The following is a 19,996-nucleotide window of genomic DNA, read 5'->3' as shown; positions in this document are numbered from 1 at the left end:
GTTGTATACTCAAGGTTGTGATTGTGTCCCTCAGGCTGTCGGGCTTGCCGCAGATGGTAAAGAATGATTTCAAGGACGAAATCGAATTTAAGTGGGGGAGATTTGTAACACTCAGTTTTGAATCGCTTCATTATTCGGGGTCGTGGACCGATCATCAGTTATTAAAAGGATTAGGGCCTTTAAAAAGGTGGTATCTAGGCCCATTTGGGTGCGAGTGATGTATTTGAAGTGATTCGGGTGATCGGTTTGTGTTTTGGAGCCTAGGAGTATTTCGGTAAAGTGTCAGTTCGGGCTTTTGTGGAAATTGGATTTTTGTTTGGAAGGTCTTAAAGAAGACATGAGTTGATAAAAGTGTAGGGCTTTCTCGTTACCTTTTCGTGGATATAAGGATCATTGGAAACATGCTTATAACGAAGAAGTTATGGCCTTCGGAAGTTTGGTGGTTATTAGGGTTTAGCCGGGTACGCGTAGCGTACTAATAAAAATGGTCAGGGTGGTCGTGGGTGCTCTATGGAGTACGCTAGGCGTACTCCAGTCAGACCAGAACCCTATGTTAGAGTCTTGGACTCTATTTAAGCTCCTAATCTCATAATCTGACCCTAATATCTTCACCCTCCATCCTTCTAAACCCTAGAAATCGACCCTTAGCCCCCATTTGAGTGATTTTTGAGCTTTAAAATGATTTATGTGTGTTTTTGGTGCTTGAGGAGGAAGAAGGAACTTCTTTAAGAGTCATTACTTGCCTTGGAGCTTTTGGATCCATGCTTTGTTCACCTAGATCTAACTTATGGAGGTATAAAGTCTTAACCTTGACAATTCTTTCTTGTAGATCTAACTAGGTGACACTTTGTTATGATTTTGGTCCCTTTATGGTGGTTCTTGTGAGTAGAAGTTACTCTAGAACCTATTAGCTTCATATTTGGCCTTTGTTAGGGTTATGGAGTCATGAAGTTTGGATCTAGATGAGTATAAACTTTTCATGCATGATTTGGTAGTCTTTTGGTGAAGCTTGGGACTTAGGATTTTGATTTGGGTCCCATTAAGTCATGTTAATTCATAAAGTCAGGAACTTTATGACTTAAGAAGTCCCTTTTGAGTCAGATCTAGAAGTTTGGACTAAGGTCGTAAGGTATTAAGAAGTTTTAAGACATTTTGGGGTGATTTTGACCTTTGGAATTCATCGTTGGTGATTGGGCTTCATTAAACCATCCAAAGGTTTAAAGCCTTCGACTTTATGGATCAATTCACTTATATTTAGCTATTATGAGGTTTTGGACGTCCTGGCTTAAGAGAGTAAGACATTTTCTAGGTTGGTTGTGGGCAGGGTCAGTACGCAGGGCATACTGGGTTTCTTATGCGTACACTTAGCGTACCCACTAAGTACGAGGGGGGGTACTCAGTCAGGAGGATTTTGTATATTGGGCTTCAGTTTGGGGCATCTTTTGGGCTTAGTTGTCTTGGGCCCTGCTGGGCCATTAGGTTTTGGGCTGATAATTATTTTGAGAAGGCCTACAATAGGCTTGGGCCCAATTTGGAAAGTCGGGCCATGAATTGGGCCTTGGGTGGTTTTTAGTATTTAGGCCTTATGGATTATATGGTTTGGGCCTATGTCTTGGTCCAACCTATGTTAGGGGTAAAATGGTCTTTTTACCCTGAGTATGGATTTATGGATATAGTTTGGAACCCAATTGTTTATTGGGTGTTGTTTTGATTTTGACAGATCGGGGATCTGTCTGCTAGCAGCCATGGATTTTCTATATGATTCGGCAGTGTGATGTGAGTTTCCTCACTAGGTTTAGCAGGTCTAGGGCACCGAGGCCGACCCTCGATTGGATATGTTATTATACTTGTTGTCTGTATGATACTTGTATGTGTTTGTATATGTATGTTTATTGGGCAGGGCCCGTTATTCAAGTGTGGGCGGGGCCCGTATCTCATCGTTATGCGAGTATGGGCGGGGCCCGTATCTTATTGGGTGGGGCCCGTTAGCGAGTGTGGGTGGGGACCATATCTCATTTAGGTGGGGCTCGTTATATGATATGTATGGTATGTTGTATCTTGGAGAACTCAATAAGCTTTTTGCTTATGGTGACCCCGGTGATAAAGTCTCAACCTTCTGGAGCTTTTGGATCCATGCTTTGTTCACCTATACCTAACTTCTGGAGGTATAAAGTCTCAACCTTGACAACTCTTTCTTGTAGATCTAGCTAGGTGGCACTTTGTTATGATTTTGGTCCCTTTATGGTGGTTCATGTGAGTAGAAGTTACTCTAGAACCTATGAGCTTCATATTTGGCCTTTGTTGGGGTTATGGAGTCATAAAGTTTGGATCTCGATGAGTATAAACCTTCCATGCATGATTTGGTAGTCTTTTGGTGAAGCTTGGGACTTAGGATTTTGATTTGGGTCCCATTAAGTCATGCTAAGTCATAAAGTCAGGAACTTTATGACTTAAGAAGTCCCCTTGAGTCAGATCTGGAAGTTTAGACTAAGGTCTTAAGGTATTAAGAAGTTTTAAGACATTTTGGGGTGATTTTGACCTTTGGAATTCATCTTTGGTGATTGGGCTTCATTAAACCATGCAAAGGTTTAAAGCCTTCGACTTTATGGATCAATTCACTTATACTTTAGCTATTATGAGGTTTTGGACGTCCTGGCTTAAGAGAGTAAGACGTTTTCTAGGTTGGTTGTGGGCAGGGTCAGTACGCGAGGCGTATTGGGTTTCTTATGCGTACGCTTAGCGTACCCACTGAGTACACGAGGGGTACTCAGTCAGGAGGATTTTGTATATTGGGCTTCAGTTTGGGGCATCTTTTGGGCTTAGTTGTCTTGGGCCCTGCTGAGACATTAGGTTTTGGGCTGATAATTATTTTGAGAAGGCCTACAATAGGCTTGGGCCCAATTTGGAAAGTCGGGCCATGAATTGGGCCTTGGGTGGTTTTTAGTATTTAGGCCTTATGGATTATATGGTTTGGGCCTATATCTTGGTCCAACCTATGTTAGGGGTAAAATGGTCTTTTTACCCTGAGTATGGATTTATGGATATAGTTTGGAACCCAATTGTTTATTGGGTGTTGTTTTGATTTTGACAGTTCGGGGATCTGTCTGCTAGTAGCCAGGGATTTTCTATATGATCCGGCAGTATGATGTGAGTTTCCTCACTGGATTTAGCAGGTCTAAGGCACCAAGGCCGACCCTCGATTGGTTATGTTATTATACTTGTTGTTTGTATGATACTTGTATATGTATGTTTATTGGGCAGGGCCCGTTATTCGAGTGTGGGCGGGGCCCATATCTCATTAGGTGGGGCCCGTTACGAGTGTGGGTGGGGCCCATATCTCATTTAGGTGGGGCTCGTTATATGATAGGTATGCTATGTTGTACCTTGGAGAATTCAATAAGCTTTTTGCTTACGGTTTATAGTTATGTTTTAGGTACTTCAGTTTTCAAATAGAAGAGCTCGGGATGGTTGCAAAACACACACCACATGTTTTCCGCATTTTGTGATTTACTCTGATTCGATGATGTTTTGTTAAATCTTGATTACCAATGTTTTATGGAAATGATATGTATTAATGATTTATTTATTTGATAAATGAAAATTTTATGTCACTATTTTTGGGACGTTACACCTTGATATGATTGAATCAAATAGACGAATGCCTCATAATGTTTGTCATCCCTGGTCTAGGAAACGAGTTGCTGAAACATGTTGCAGCAAATTAAATCTTAACGTCTTTTTTTTCAATCATGCAACAAATATTTGTCCTTGCAGTCTTTACTTATTTTTGAGTCCTCACTCGATCCAACTTATATATATATATATATATATATATATATATATATATATATATATATATATATATATATATATATATATATAGTTAGGTTCAAATGTTTTCACTATCTATTGTGTGCATGTATGACTGATTCTGGACCAATCATTTTAGTTATTTTAAGAAAGTAATTAATGTATATTAAATGCTGAAAATGTAATTAATATTCATTATATCTTCAACATGTAATATGCATTAATTACTTTCTTAAAATAACTAAAATGATTGGTCCAGAATCAGTCATACATGCACACAATAGATAGTGAAAACAAAATAACCTAACCCTATATATATATATATATATATATATATATATATATATATATATTAAACGAAAACTGAAACCAGAAAACCGAGAAAAACCAAAACCTAACCGAAAAAACCCGAATCCGAACCAAATAAGATGAACGGAAAGACTGTGATACCGAACTGGTATAGAACGAGACTGACCCAAAAATAATCTAGTCCGGGAAAAGATCGCTCCTAAAAAAGACATGACCGAAAAAGGATCGACTGATGACACGTCAAGACCGATCCGAACAAAAACTGGTCCAAAAAAAGTCCGGTCTGTCTCGAGGCTGACTTAGGACCGGTCCAGGACCGACATACGCCCGCCTCTACCTCAAACTCGACAATAACAGAACAAAACAGCTTCATACCCGTCAGTCTAACAGAGTAATAGGTACGATTGGGGTTGGTGCGGGATCCGTCCCGCATGTTGTACAATATTATTTGAAATCTAGTAAAAGATGTTACATAAGGAAATAAAATTCAATTTATACAAAACCTTAACGAAATTCAAACTTCGAAGACTATTCTAAGATAAAAAATAGTTGGACTAAGTTTGTAATGTTTAGTTAATCACAGGGTCTATTTATGTAATTTACTCTAAAAAATGTATTTGGGTAATTGGGTTATTTGGGTGTATGTTCGGTTCGCTCAGTTACCATCTGGCATTTACCAGCTAATAAATCTGGTTCTCAAACTTGAGTTTGGGAGGGAGAGAACCAAGAGAGATTTTGGAAATTTTCTAGGGTTAGCAACAGGGGAGAACGATACCCAATTTACGATAGCTGATTCCTCGCCAAACATCGCTGATTGCTACTGACAAGAAGACGAAATGGTGTTGGAAGAAGACCAAGAGCAAGACAAACCTAATGATAATGCGTTGAAATCAACAGACGACAACAGGTCAGATGAAAAAGACTTAGATGATGTCGCTGTTGAAAGCCCAGATGATGCGAATAATGCAGAACATGATGATAAGACGAGTGAAATCGACGGCATAGCGAACCAGTCGGATTCGGTTGTAATAGGCTCAAAAGAGGATGTCAAGTTTCTAGACACAGAAGTAGCAGTTGAGAAACAGGAGCAAGTAGACAATGGCGAAGAAGACCATATTCCATCTCCATCACCTTCTCCGACAGGCAGTGGTGGTGAAAATGGTAAGAACAAAGACGATGAACCAGAGGAGGAACAACATCAACTAAACCCCGAGAGATCACTGGTCACCAAGACAGATTCAGAGTTTTCACCAGACGTGAAAGAGGAAAAGCTAAACACCGAGGGATTATCAGTCACTAAGATCGAGTCGGAGTTGCTCCCACCGGAAATGGAAAATAGGGAAGAAGAGGCGGTAGAGGATGATTACGAGGCAGAATTAAACAGTGTCACAGGGGTGGAGCGGCCACAACTGGCGTTGACAGTTGTAGAGGAGGAGGAGGGGGCTGAATTCAAGACCCTACAAAACCACAAGTCATTCCTCTTGGATCCGAATTCTTCTCTTGAAGATGAATCTGGTACAGAAGAGGACCAGGCGGCATTCATGAAGGAGCTTGAAGTTTTTCATAAGGAGAGGTGTTTGGAGTTCAAGCCTCCAAGGTTTTATGGAGAGCCATTAAATTGCCTCAAGTGAGACCCTCCTTCCACTTGAGATCTTGATAATGCAATGTTTTTTGAGTTTTATTCTAACTTTTGTTTATTTCAGGTTATGGAGATCAGTGATCAGACTTGGTGGCTATGAACAGGTCTTCTTGATCTTACTAACCTCTTAATTATTGAAGTTCTTTTTTTCTATTTTAAGTGATACCTGTTTTATAACATTAGTACCTAGGGAATGCCCTTGTATTATGCTAGAAAACTGTGTAAATTGGTTTTCGTGTGGATAGTTGTTCTTTTATCTCCTAATGTTCTAGATCCAGTTAAGTGAACTTTAATAAACCACTTCCATGCTTAGTCTGTTACATGCTTCTTCTAAGTTTTCACATAGAATTAACTTTGGATATGCTCGTTTTGCATCTGAGGACACTTTATTTTCCTGGAACTCTTTGTAGTAATCAAAGGAGAGCTTTTTAAAATCTCATTGTTTTGACATGGATTTCCATGATTATAAGGCACTAGCATGTCTGATATGAAGATTTCAATCACTTATGTATTCAACTGTTTGTTTGCTTGTAGGTGACCTCATGCAAGGTGTGGCGACAAGTGGGAGAATCATTTAAACCCCCAAAGTAAGCATGAAATGATTTTTGTTGGTTGGTTTATTCACCTTATATGAATTCACATAGTCTTATCAATCAACCTTGTTTTGTATCAGTATGAATGAAATTATAATCTAGTTTTATGTATGCACTCAGTGTGTGACATATGTTTGCATGTACATATTTCCCAGTGATGAATGCCAATGTATAAGAGACGAAATAGAACCAAAATCCAAAGGACCATAATTTGGAAGCAAGAAACAATGTAGTTTGTGAAAGAGAAGCTTTTCAGGATAATAGTATAGAAGCAAGAAACAACCTAGGTTAGCTACTTAGCTTAACCAATTCTGGAAAGATTAAAAGAGCAACTCCTAATCCTAAAAGAAAGCTTACAAATTGGATTACTAAAAGCATCCCTGGAAACCAAAGTTATACTATACGAAGTATTTATTTTTGTTATAACTATGCAATCATAGTTTGTGACACTTACAGTTGTTTATATTGAACAATGTATACTTTAAATTGCTTGTTTTAGTCTTTGATTACTTGATTTGAAGACAGTAGACTTATGATTGATTGATTGTGAACAGGACTTGTACAACTGTCTCGTGGACATTCCGCTGTTTTTATGAAAAGGTACTTTACTTTCTTAATTTAAATGTTTAGGATAAAAAAAAAATCAAGGCATTACTTTATTATTAATATTTTTCATTATCCATTTATTTTTTTGCAGGCATTGCTTGAATATGAAAAGTATAAAATGAGCAATGGGGAGCTGCCATTCACGGATGCTGCTTCTACAGAACCTCCTTCTGGTGCAAAACAGGTAGGTACCTCAGCCTCAAGCAAAGTCATATATTAATTGTTTAGTATTTTTGTATGTATTATTGTTCCTTAAATTACATGAAAACATGAAGTTGATTTGTTTGTATGTAGACAAGTCAAAGTCAAACTCCTGGATCAGGAAGGGCAAGGCGAGATGCAGCAGCACGAGCCATGCAAGGTTGGCATTCACAGCGTCTTCTTGGTAATGGTGAGGTTGGGGATCCCATCATTAAGGTATTTTTATTTTTATTTTTATTTTTTAATCAAACTCAAAATACATAATCTAATTGTATGTCATGGTATTTGTAGGATAAGACTCCAAGCACGGCAATAAAGCGTGAGAAACAAACCATTGGTACTACTACTACTACAGCATTTTCCATTTTAAATTATAACATGAACAACCAACTATTGGTACATTTTTTGTTAAATGTCTATACTACCCTTTGACCGGACTTTTTCTGTTGACTAATTAGGTTTGTTGAAGCGTAAAAAACCATCGTCAGTTGAGCGGGCGGTCAAAGTTGCACGCATGAAAGCGTCAAAACCACAGTTGGGATCTTTCTTTTTTTAGTTGTTACACATGATTATGAATCTTGTTACATGAATTTGCATCGACTTACACATGATTATTAATCTTTCTCTTAGTTTGGACTCCATGGTTGTGGACGTGGGCCCGCCTGCTGATTGGGTGAAAATTAATGTTCAGAGAACTGTAAGTTTGTTTGTATATATTTCTTAATTATATTATATTTTATAAATGACAAATTAGCTCTCCACAGAAGGATTGCTTTGAGGTGTATGCCTTGGTTCCTGGGCTTTTGCGTGAAGAGGTAACATTTCAGCTATTGTGTTGTGTTGAGCATATATTTTGTGTGATAACAGAAAGAAAATGTAAATTAAAATTTTGGTTTGGGGATTTAGGTGCGTGTACAGTCAGATCCAGCTGGGCGGTTAGTTATATCCGGTCAACCAGAACAGCTGGACAACCCTTGGGGCGTTTCTCCTTTTAAAAAGGTAACAAGTTTATTAGGCACCTCTATAATATAATATTATAATTATAATGTGATGTGAGGGAACCAAGAAACTCCATCACAACCCTTGGATCAAATTCATCCGACGACTGTGAAAAGAAAGGGTGGTACTGGTGGGCCCCTACCCTACAAATGACATGTGTCGGATGAATTTGATTCTCTCTCACACTTAACTATATATAAATGTTGGCTAGAAAATGTAGAGAGAGTTAAAAAGTAAATGTTATGTATGTATGTTAATGTAGGTTGTGAGTTTACCTTCAAGGATTGATCCTCATCAAACGTCGGCTGTGGTGACATTGCATGGTCAGTTGTTTGTGAGAGTGCCATTTGAGCAGTCAGAGGTGTAGAATGAATAGATATGGATATGCATGCAGATAAATTGTTGACAAGGTTTTAGTGGTAGAAGGAAGATATGTTACTTTTTGTGCAGTTCATGTTCATGTTCTGAGTACTGTATTTACTATTATTTAGTATTTTAGTGAGAGGCTTAATTCAAAACTTTTGACTTTTGGTGGGCTTGGTTCATACTCATAGACCCACAAAACAAACACTTGCTTAACACCATAAATACAACAATTCGCAAATACTAGTATTATTTTCTTCCTTACAGACTCATGTTTTATACAATAATTAACAAAAAAAAAACTGATGTTTTAGAGTTAAGCTCAGAAAACTTAGTTGCTTTATAAAACAACTTATTTGTCATTATTTTTATTTTGGTTGTTATGTTTGCACATATATTAACAAAATATAATTAATAAATTAAAAAAAAAATGTTCAAATACAAAAGGTAAGAAGATGAAAAGGAAAAGTTGTATGCAGACATGGCTGGCCAAGTCAAATGTCATAGATGGAAATAACATATGTTGATATTTTGTTTAATACTTTAGTTAGTTAAAGATAAATATAAAGTTGAGATATGCTTTATTATCAATTGAAGATATAGTGTATTATTTTAATTCATGGCGAGTTCAATGTTTAGTAGCATTCTATTCCTATCAAAATGTAGGTAGGCGGATTTAAAAGAATTACGAAATTTCATATATAACCCTTGATAAATGTCAAAATATCATATTTACCTATATTACATATGGCTCATGGGTGCTTTTCTAATGCTAAATGAGGATAATTTGGTTAAAACCAAAGGCATAAAAGAGTGGAAGAGAATGATTGCTATTGATGGTGATGGTGGTAATCTTCTTGTCTTGTCACCAAACGCAAAAGTTGGAGACCACAATTAGTATGGTAACCTCTTCCTCGACTATATATATTCAATTACATCCAAATTCTAATGTTGTTTTACTTGATCCATAAACCAAATTTGATTAATAAAAAAAATTGTATTATATTTAACATACAGGTGAAGGATTCTCATTCTGATATAAAAGTTTACAGCTCCAATTTGGGGATGTTTTCGTTTGAAATGAGCCTTGGATTGGATCTTTAGATGGGTGAGGGAGACTATAAGATGTCATTTACGCCAATGATATACTACTAATTTTGTTTTAAATATCATACTACATGTCTGAGAGTCAACTCAATTGATCGAATTAACAAGTTAGAAAGACTATCAATATTGGGCTTTCAAAGCAAAGCCCGGATTTGCAAACTTCATACATCCAACCATCATTCTTCTCTTTCAAATTAGGTAAGAATGTTTGCAATATCAAAGCCAATTGCCAAGTGTGTACATCTTGGACCTACATATCTGATAAACATCCAACTGTCATTTAGAATTTACAATTTTAGATATTATATTAACTTATTAATTTATTTATTTTATCATATTAATATAATCTTAGATAAATATATTTATATATTAATAAAATATTTAATAATATTTAAACTAACTTCCAGACTATAATTTTTTGTATTATATATATATATATATATATATATATATATATATATATATATATATATATATATCACAAATTATATTTGTATTATTTTTTATTAATTATAAATAATTCAGATTATTAAAAAGTATAAATAGTTGTTGATGTGTCACCGGGGACCATTTTCGAAAGAAAGTTAACATTGTTGTGATGATGTGGAGGTAATTGCAAAATCTAATAAGGAAAAATTGAAAACCTAACGATATTGCAATAATATATAAGGATTTAGTACCTATGGAAAAAGTTATTGACTTGGCCACAACAAATATAAAAGGATGACCTGAATCGTAATATTAGTTGATGTAGTTTGATCTTGTTTTCACAACTGTGAAATATAACATCTCAGAATAATGGAACATAATTGGGGTAAGAACTAAAATAAACCATAGAACACAAACATGGATATAAGCAAAAAAAATGCATTAGCAATTAAACAAATATGTTCTCTTTCATTTTCAGTTCTTGACAGTAAACTATAAAAAAGTGCTTCTGATATAAATGCAACTCTTTATGTTGCCTAAATAAAAAAAAAAGCCTAACAAAGATAGAAATGAATGTGCATTAGTTTAGTTCAGATGCTTTTTTTAAAACAAACATAAATCAAAAGCAAGCATATCTACTGATCCATCAAAAGCTCCTATTCTCATAAGTCATGATCTAATACTACTACCCCATATCAACAAGAACATAGAAAGAACTAGTTTGATTGTTTTTTTAGTGCATATATTCATCTAAACAAAGGTGAAGTATCTACTTTTCTACTACTATAACATCTTGTCGTTGATGTTAGTCCATGGAACAACGCACAAAACTGGATTCTGATCCTTGTTTTGGACAGCATTTTTGTTTGTTGGTGACAACTCCATGGTTCCTTCTCTGTACACATAAACCAAATCATCTCCAACCATTCTCGACCATTTCTGATTTCTGTCATGGACATGGTGCAATGGCATTCCCCTGAGAAACAACCATAATCAAATCAATTTTGACCAAATCTCCTTGATATGACAATGGAGTCACGCAGATTTACTCTAAAGGAGAAAATGCAATAGATTTATGGATTCCTTTTGTGATTGATTGTCAGAGAAGAAACAAACACAAGTTAATTCATATTGATTATGCTTTGGTTCAAGGCTAGTACCTTTTGAAGGAAAAATTGTAAATTGGTAATGGGTTTTTTTGGGTCAAAGTTTACCACGAACAATAATTAGTAACTGGAGCAAACGAACACTGTACATGAATGGAGGAAATTAGGAATCAAAAACAATTGAAGGAAAGAGAAACGTACCGAATATGGAAAATATCAGATATGTTGTGCATACGGAGGTAAAAATTGACGGAATCCAAAAACGCGTGGTAGGTGTTGACATGTAAGCCGTCAATTCTGGGATATGGAAGGCGAGGGCGCGGAGGAGAGGGGGATTTGGAAAGAAAAATTCCGGCGGCAGAAAAGGAGTACTCTTTCCAGGCGGAGGTTGAGGCGGTGGTGGTGGAAATTGGTGGTAGAGAGAGAAAACCGAGGGTAGACATGATGCGATCAAGCTCATCGTGATTAGTGATAGGCTTGAAATTGGGGGTGTACCAAATTGCGAGCTTTCTCATGCAAGCTCTCATACACTCAACTTCCATGGATAAAATCGACACTCGGTTTTCTTACTCTCAATTGGATTCAGTCTGTGGAGGATTTTGGCGGTGGTTCTGGTATCGGAGAGCGACGGAGCGTCAACTTTGTTTCTCGATGGTTTGCTGTTTTGCTTAATGAGAGAGCATGCATGACAATTGACTAGACGACCTTAGTCTCGGGTTAATGGAAACCACGGTTGGGTTTAAGTGGAGATCCTTTTGATAGGCCCAAACTGAGTAAGTGGGCTCAACTGAGTCAAAGTAGTTCGGCTAATTTCTCTAAAGAGTTTCAATTTGATCATTTGGTTTGAAAATCTGAAATAAGTCGTTTTGTTAGGCTATTTCCCATTGGTCTTTTATTAAACTTTATTAAAACACTAGATTTTTTTTTAACATGTGTGTGTGACAAGGACGTATATAAAAAATATTAATTATAGAAAATATTATCATAATTAAATATAAAATATATTAATTATAAAAAAAATATTTGTTATTGAAAAATATGAAATGCATTAATTATGAAGAATATTTACTATAACTAATATGTTTCATATTTAATTAATGTTTTTTTGATATATGTCCTTAAACACATGTTAGAAATCCTAAACAATAACTAGGGTTGGTTGATAGTTATTAATTGAGTTAGAATTGATTAAATCAATACCATACATAACCATAAATATGAACGAATAAGACACATAGTAGATGAGCTAAAACTAAGTCACATGTTTCTAAATTCTAATTGTGGTATTAAATAGCTAGAATCTGATCGAGTCAAGCTCAACGTCTTACAAAACTCAGTAAAAATATATATCAAACAGTCACTTCTTTATGTATAAAAAGTTCACATCCATTATAGTCCTAAATTGTCAAACTAATTGAACCACTTTGTTTTATGATCGTTTTCATTTGGTTCGGCATTTTTAAATGATTAAACCAAATTTAGTTAATGTTTCGTCCTATAAACAAGTCATATAAAATGATACATAAGTGATAATTTGTATAATGGAATATAAACCATATGGTCTTAATCAATTAAACATCTAACAAATACATATTTACTCTATATACATATGCGCTAACTATTTTAAATGTTTGATGAAGTTTCTTATATTCCACCTATCACATGCAAATATATGTATGTATGTATTATGTTTGGTATGAGAATGTGATGGATGGATCCCACAACCTTTCTCTACTTCAATTCACCTTCACATTCACCTGGACCTGGTGCATCTCTGCTTCAAACTCCCATCTCCCTCTGATTCGTTCCCATTCATCAACACCATGACCTCTATGTTGCAGAGCTTCCACAAGGAGAAATCTCTTCCAGTTTCTCATAACACCACACAGGACCCACCACCACCAACAGCCGGAGCCGGAATGCGCCGAAGGATCTCCTCTATGACATTCCAGATCCAACCGCCGACGATGTCAGACACTACCGCGTGGGCGTTGCGCAGCTCCAAATCGGTGTCTTCAATGGGGGAATCGGCGTCTACCTCCATCAAGACCTGGTGGGCTCGTGGCTGGGGATGGATCCTTTCCAGAAAACCAGTATTCGCACAGGATCTGGAGATGAATCAAGAAGAAACCTCCGTTCTCGGTTGCCATAACAAAGGTAGCTTGAGACACATCCTCTACAAGTTCAGATCCGAGATCCGAAAGCTCGTCGGATCTGATCAAGCCGGACTTCCTCAGACCATCCGTTCAAAGTCCTACAGTTCCGCCATTTGAGCATAGCACCAAAGGTTAGTTGAAAATCAGAATCCATTTTCCAGCTACATATTCACTTGATGTATCGATTATTCCTATACTTTGCTGTAAATTAGAGAGTGATTATAAACATAAGACAAGTAATACACCATTTCGCCGGTGACCACCGTCCGTTCGGCAGCAAAAACCCGATGTCGGCGGATAATTTTTCATTTTTGCCACTGAATTCTTATAAACATTCGTAATATTTGTAATACTTTTGAGTTTTGATTCCTTGATATGGGTTTCTCAGCTTTGTTATGTTTCTGTAATTTTTTGTTCTTTTTTATTCCATTACATCATTACCTGTAAGAAGCAAGCATCCATTAAAATCTATAGAAATATGTTGTAAAATCAGCTTACTTCCATCCATTAAATTTTTAAAAAGATATTTGATTGAACAATACTTGTCTTTTGTCCTTGGGATCTTTTTTATCATGATTAAATATATAAAACATCTGCTACAGAAGGAATTTACAGAGAGAGCAGGGAAGAATCTATTGGAAGGGATGAAAAGAAGCCAAACCCATGTTACTTTCTATTTATATATGATCAGATTTAAAACGATTTAATCACATATTAATAAATGTTTTTTTTTTTTTTTATAAAAATATAATTCCTCCGAATTTTTGGAGGTGTCGGTGGACGATGCAAATGCCAATCATATTCTATTTGTTTTTATTTATTTATTTATTAGTATTATTACTTTATTTTTGTTTTGTTTCAGAGACTATATAAATGTATAAAACTGATGCATATAAGTCGAACGAAATAATACCAATACATGTGGGTCGACATCACATACTTCGTTGTCACCCTTTAAAATCAAAATTAAGGTCGAAAAAGTTGTCGTAATCATTAATCATGGGTTTTAAGATATGATATCTAATCATGGGCAAGATTATTCTTCTAGTTTCATCTTATTAAAAGCCCTTTTATGACGTGGGAAGGTAATCAATTTTTGGTATCCTACAGATTTAGTTGCTTTTTATTCTCACATATTTGATAGTAAATCATATTGTTTAGATGTCAACGACATCCCTAAGGGTCTATTAAAGCAAATTTTGATTAATACAAACAAAAATACTGTTCTATAACATTAAATTTTAGTTAAACTATGGTATGTTTCTAAATACATTACACAAAACATATTTATATTTCATGTACCCTTGGAGTAACATAATTATAAATATATATTTGTTCCATTCAATTTCAAACGTGATTATTACATACCAAATACTAGCTAACACTTTCTTATTGGCCAGTTAACATTTCATTGTTCATAAAATCATTTTTTCTACATGAACCATAAAAAAAACAGACAAGATACATTCAATTCAACGACAAGAAACGATTACTGGAGGTAAGCCCTTGGTGAATCGCGGGCAGCCCTGGGTGAATCACGGGCAGCTCGAGGTGAATCCCGGGCAGCCCTTGGTGAATCCCAGACGGCCCTTGGCGAATCCCGGGCAGCTCTTGGCGAATCTCGGGCAGCTCTTGGTGAATCTCTCATGCTAATGTTCACACTATTCCTCATCGTTCTTCTTCCAATTCCTCCATTTCCTTTTGTCATCATTGCCACAAATTCCCCATAATCAATCCTCCCATCCTGAAAACAAAAAAAAAACCCACATAAATACACATAAAAATAAACCATTTAATTACAAAAATATATTGAGAATATTTGAACTCACATTATCTTGATCAACTTCTTTAATGATATCTTCCACAAGAATATCAGTCATGTTATGATCTATACAAGCCTGTTGAAGCTCATCAAACGTAATATAACCACTTTCATCTTTGTCAAAATACCGAAATGCAGCCACAAGATGTTCTTCGCGTTCCAATTTGTTCAAATGAATTGTAGCCGCAACAAATTCTCCATAGTCGATTGTCCCACTATTGTCCACGTCAGCCTGGAAACTAATTCGATTTAGATACTGTTTGTTTCTTTTTTACTTAATGGACTTAATATGAAAATGACTTAATGATTGTTTAATGATGTCTCCATGTATAAAATGTTGCATGCGAAAAGACTTTGTTTTTTGAAATCAATAATCCAAGATACTAAGGATGCATTTGATTGTGTAAAATTGTTTTCATTTTTCTAGAAAACGTTTTGTAGAAAATAAAGTCGAGTTTTCAATGAAAATTTTAGAAGATATGTTTGGTTGAAACCTGTAGAATTTTCATTTTCCATTTTGGAAATTGGGAAAAATTTTGAAAACTGTAAAAATCACTTTTCTAATGTACATACAATTTGAAAAACACAAAATTTCATTTTCTTGGAAATTTTTTGAAAATTAAATCAACTACATGCATTTTCAAAATTTTCATCTTCAGTTGAAAATTTTAATGGAAAAATGAAAAATATTCCAAAATCAAACGCACTCTAAATGACCATTTAATTTTAATTTATATGAGTGATTCTTTTACTTAACATTGAGGCTTTTATTAAACCTTTGAATTTTTACAAATTTGACCTCATTTGTTGTGTCATTACTTTTTCAAATATCTTTTCAACATCATTCACCATTTATCTAGACAACATTTAATGGAAAAAAAAAACAGCTTCACACAAATTTATGAAAATTTACATTTTTAGTCCTTGAGTATAGCTGTTTTGCAGTTTTATCTTGCATTTTTGTTCCTCATTTGAAGTTCTTGTAAGGTTTTTCGTCCTTGATCCAAGTAAAATGACTATTTTTGGTCCTTGATTATAGCTATTCTTGCAAAGTTTTTTGTCCTAGAAATATAATCAATTTTACTTGGAACAGAGATAAAAAAAACGTTACAAGAACCTCAAATAAGAACCAAATAACAAAATAAAAACATTTTTGGGACCAAAATTACAAAAAAAAAAAAAAAAAAAAAATCAGATATACTTGAGGACCAAAATTATAATTTACTCCAGATTGAATAAATAGTCTTACCGCATCCATAAGGTCTCGAATTTCTGTATCCTTTAATGTAGAACCAAACTTTTTTAAACCGGCTTTTAATTCATCAAATGTAATTGCACCACTATTATCAGTATCCATTGCCTTAAACATTTCCCTCAAACCAGCAATCTCCTCTTCCGACAAGCTCTCAGCTATAACCTGCAACAATCAAATCAACAAAATCTCAAATATCTTCTTTTCCATATAATATAATATAAAAATATCCTAAAACAAGATTCATAAATCACATATCTATACCCTTAAAGCCATCTTCTTTAACTTATTCATGGCTGAAAACTGCTTCAAACGACTAAGAACTGCAGGATCCAGTTCTCTATCAGGTGCAACACCATTTTCACATATCCATGGATGACCTGTAAATTGTTTATAAAAAACAAGTAATAGATACAACAAAAAAAAAAAAAAAGCTAAAAAGATGATTCATAAAGGGTAAAAAAGGACATACAGAGAACTTTATGAGCAGTTAATCGATTTGAAGGGCGAGAACATAACATCTTTCTAATAAGATCTTTTGCACTTTCAGATATAAGTGGCCATGGGTCTGAATCAAAGTCTATATTACCCTTCAAAACCGCATCAAATATTCCCTGTTGTGTTTCTACACAAGAAAATTAAATCTTGTTAATTATTTACACCTAATAGCAAACACAAAGTACATTGCATATATTGGTAGAGAGAATAAAGTAAGTTGCTATTTTTTTTTGTAATTTTCCCAATCCATAATAAAAAAAATGTTAGTTTATAAATTATTATAAAACATACCAGCCCAAAATGGAGGTACACCGCTTAAAAGAATGTAAAGAATGACGCCAGCTGTCCATACATCTGCTTCTGGACCATAATGCTTCAATAACACCTCAGGAGCAACATAATATGGGCTTCCAACTACATCTGTGAAGATTTGACCTACATACGAATCCAAATTAGTAGAAGAATGTTTGAAAAAAGGAAAAAAGATGAAAACTTTATGAAAATTAACCTGGTTTGAAGAAAATGGAGAGTCCAAAATCGATCGCTTTGAGTGAGAAATCATCGTCTTTGTTAACCAACAAGAAATTTTCAGGTTTTAAATCGCGATGCATAACACCAAGGGAATGGCAAGCCTGGACGACACCAACGATGATTCTGATCAATTCGGCTGCCTTTCGTTCACTGTAATGTCCCCTTTGAATGATTCTGTCGAAAAGTTCTCCACCACCACAGAGCTCCATGACAATATGAACATATAAAGGATCTTCATATGCGCCTTTAATGGTGACGATGTTTTTGTGGCCTGCTAAATGATGCATGATTTGGATTTCCCTCCTTACGTCTTCCACATCCTCTTTTGAAATCAATTTCCGCTTTGAAATGGATTTACAGGCGTAATTATTACCAGTCGAATGCTCGGTGCATAAATAGGTTGTACCAAATTGGCCTTGGCCTAGTTTTTGACCTAAAGTGTAAAGATCACGGATGTTTGCTGTTTTATGTCCGATGACATAGAATGGTTGACTAGTGCGATTCATGGTGTCGTCGTCGTCGTCAATTTGGGGTTTCGGAGTTGAATCCTTTGAAGCTTTGTTTTGGGTTGTGTGTTGTTGTGGGTTCGATTTCGTTGTTGAGTTTTTGTTAACTTGGGTGGAAGAAGATTCGTGTTTGATACTGGAACGATGTTCAGGTTGATTGAAGCTTTTAGCGCCTTTTCCTCCGAATGATCCACGGCATGTATTGCCCATAAAAACAATCAAAATTCCTTAGGAACAATTAAACTGACGCCATCTTCTTCGTCATTCATCAAATTCAAATTCACTGCAAACAAATGTATATATAATATATATAATATCATAAGAATCAAAGATATTGAAGAAGGAAGACAAATTTAATCACAAAAAAGAAAGTGAGAGAAACGTGTTATGCAGATCGGGTGGCCAATAGCCTTGAATTCATCATTAATTAATTAATTCATTAAACATATTACATGGTATCCTAATCGAGACAAAAGACGCGCATATGAACGATTATTGAAAAAGACAAAATAGACTTGAAATCTGGTGTGATTTGAGACAAACCCCACATGGAAAATCTTTCGAAAGAAGAAAAGAAGTTGAAATTATTATAATTAGTTGAAGCGATATGAAGAAATGTATATACATGTATGCACGAAGAGGGGGAAAGATTTGTGGATCTCGTAAAGACGATGAAGGCGATCACGTTGAAGATGATGATGAATTAGATTAAATTATGAAGACGATGATGATTGAATCGGTACGTCGACGAATATTCAAAGGCTTGTTGTTTGTTTGTTTGTTGTTGATGTGATTTTGGATATGGAAAGTGGCCTCACCTTTTGTTGACAAAATTTGGGACGAAGCGAATGATTGGGTGCTGACCCATATTACAACTCACTTTGACTTTATATAAATCTTTTTCTTTTTCTTTTTTTAAAACAACTTTATTATATTTTCAACTTTCAACTATTCCTTGATACCTCCACTGCAAAAACGAAAGCATCATATATAGTTATCCTATTATTTTATTCATTTATTTTTTTATTTTTTAAAAATAATTAGGGTGGACGGAGTCCGACATTAATATAGTGTGGGTTAAGGGTGATAAATCTCGATCGTAGCACGAACCTGATACAAAAATAAACGGGTTTGGATTGAAATTTCTGACCCGTCAACCTGCTAACCCGACTATATATATTATATTTAGAAAAATTTAAAATTTTATTTATTAATTAATAGAATATAGTCGATATACAACGGTGGAAACCTCTTTTTTTAAAATATGTTGCTTATTAATTTATTATGTTAGATTTTTATTTGATTGTTCTTTTATTATAGTCATGCAAAATGTTAATTATTAACTAATTTATAAATGTGTATAATTCATATAAATTTAATATGTGAAAATTTATGCAAAAATGACTCATTGACTCTTTGATCCGAAATCAGCCACTGACCCGCGAACCTATATACTTAAACTAGATGAATTCCCGCACGTTGCGCGGTGCAAGTTAAAAATATATTGCTAGAATATTGAACAATATGTATTTATAATGGTTATGTTATTGACATTAATTTTGACATGATATTTTTACATTATATATATATATATATATATATATATATATATATATATATATATATATATATATATATATATATATATATATATATATATATAATCTAAACTATTTTGAACAATAATATTCAGTGGCATCAACCCACCTTCCTCGTTAACAAAATTAAATATAATTATCTATTTAGTATTATTTTTAACAATTGTTATGATTGATTAATTTAAATTTTTACTTATGCAATTAGTTTTTTAATTTCATTAATGATGTTCATTTAAAATACAATTTATTTGTAGCTAACGTTTTGTAATTTATAATTTGATGTTATTATCATTTAAAATTATTGTTCATTAATTTTAAATCATTTATTATTGTTAATAAGTTAAAGAAGACTTTTAACAAACACTTAATATTATTATTTAAATATGAAACATATACTAAATAATAAAGTAATAAGATTGGCAATTTGCATTTCAAAAGAGACTTGCATGAATAATATGACATATCCACGAT

The 19,996-nt window shown here is 34.5% G+C and overlaps 4 protein-coding genes across 5 annotated transcripts; 2 read left to right on the top strand and 2 right to left on the bottom strand.

The window, feature by feature from the left end:
• Positions 1-4,783: 4,783 nt before the first annotated feature.
• On the top strand, positions 4,784-8,761 carry LOC111888366 (AT-rich interactive domain-containing protein 6). The gene is made up of 12 exons (XM_023884554.3): positions 4,784-5,746; positions 5,823-5,862; positions 6,293-6,345; positions 6,906-6,951; positions 7,049-7,141; positions 7,252-7,374; positions 7,450-7,495; positions 7,617-7,692; positions 7,789-7,855; positions 7,923-7,973; positions 8,065-8,157; positions 8,420-8,761. The coding sequence occupies exons 1-12, from the start codon at positions 4,956-4,958 to the stop codon at positions 8,522-8,524; spliced, it is 1,584 nt and encodes a 527-aa protein (XP_023740322.1). The 5' UTR covers positions 4,784-4,955; the 3' UTR covers positions 8,525-8,761.
• A 1,861-nt stretch (positions 8,762-10,622) lies between these two features.
• LOC111888391 (uncharacterized) lies at positions 10,623-11,881 on the bottom strand. Its single transcript, XM_023884578.3, has 2 exons — positions 11,364-11,881; positions 10,623-11,032 (listed from the first exon to the last, which is right to left on the bottom strand). Exons 1-2 carry the CDS (start codon positions 11,702-11,704, stop codon positions 10,840-10,842), a joined length of 534 nt encoding a protein of 177 aa, XP_023740346.1. The 5' UTR covers positions 11,705-11,881; the 3' UTR covers positions 10,623-10,839.
• Positions 11,882-12,820: 939 nt separating this feature from the next.
• Positions 12,821-13,714, top strand: LOC111888376 (uncharacterized). Its single transcript, XM_023884562.3, has one exon. The coding sequence runs from the start codon at positions 12,986-12,988 to the stop codon at positions 13,433-13,435; it is 450 nt and encodes a 149-aa protein (XP_023740330.1). The 5' UTR covers positions 12,821-12,985; the 3' UTR covers positions 13,436-13,714.
• A 919-nt stretch (positions 13,715-14,633) lies between these two features.
• Positions 14,634-18,740, bottom strand: LOC111888381 (calcium-dependent protein kinase 26). 2 transcript variants are annotated; one of them, XM_023884566.3, is made up of 8 exons: positions 18,553-18,740; positions 17,399-18,210; positions 17,182-17,325; positions 16,865-17,017; positions 16,657-16,772; positions 16,390-16,557; positions 15,148-15,372; positions 14,634-15,062 (listed from the first exon to the last, which is right to left on the bottom strand). In XM_023884566.3, exons 2-8 carry the CDS (start codon positions 18,135-18,137, stop codon positions 14,808-14,810), a joined length of 1,800 nt encoding a protein of 599 aa, XP_023740334.1. In that variant the 5' UTR covers positions 18,138-18,210; positions 18,553-18,740; the 3' UTR covers positions 14,634-14,807. The 2 variants fall into 2 exon arrangements, with proteins under 2 accessions (XP_023740334.1, XP_052625232.1); XM_052769272.1 differs by lacking the exon at positions 18,553-18,740 and adding an exon at positions 18,380-18,401.
• Positions 18,741-19,996: the final 1,256 nt, after the last annotated feature.

The sequence above is a fragment of the Lactuca sativa genome, chromosome 3, assembly GCF_002870075.4.
Source record: "Lactuca sativa cultivar Salinas chromosome 3, Lsat_Salinas_v11, whole genome shotgun sequence".
Lineage (NCBI taxonomy): Eukaryota > Viridiplantae > Streptophyta > Magnoliopsida > Asterales > Asteraceae > Lactuca > Lactuca sativa.
Note: the sequence above shows the minus strand (reverse complement) of the source record. Positions and strands in the feature narration are given on the sequence as shown.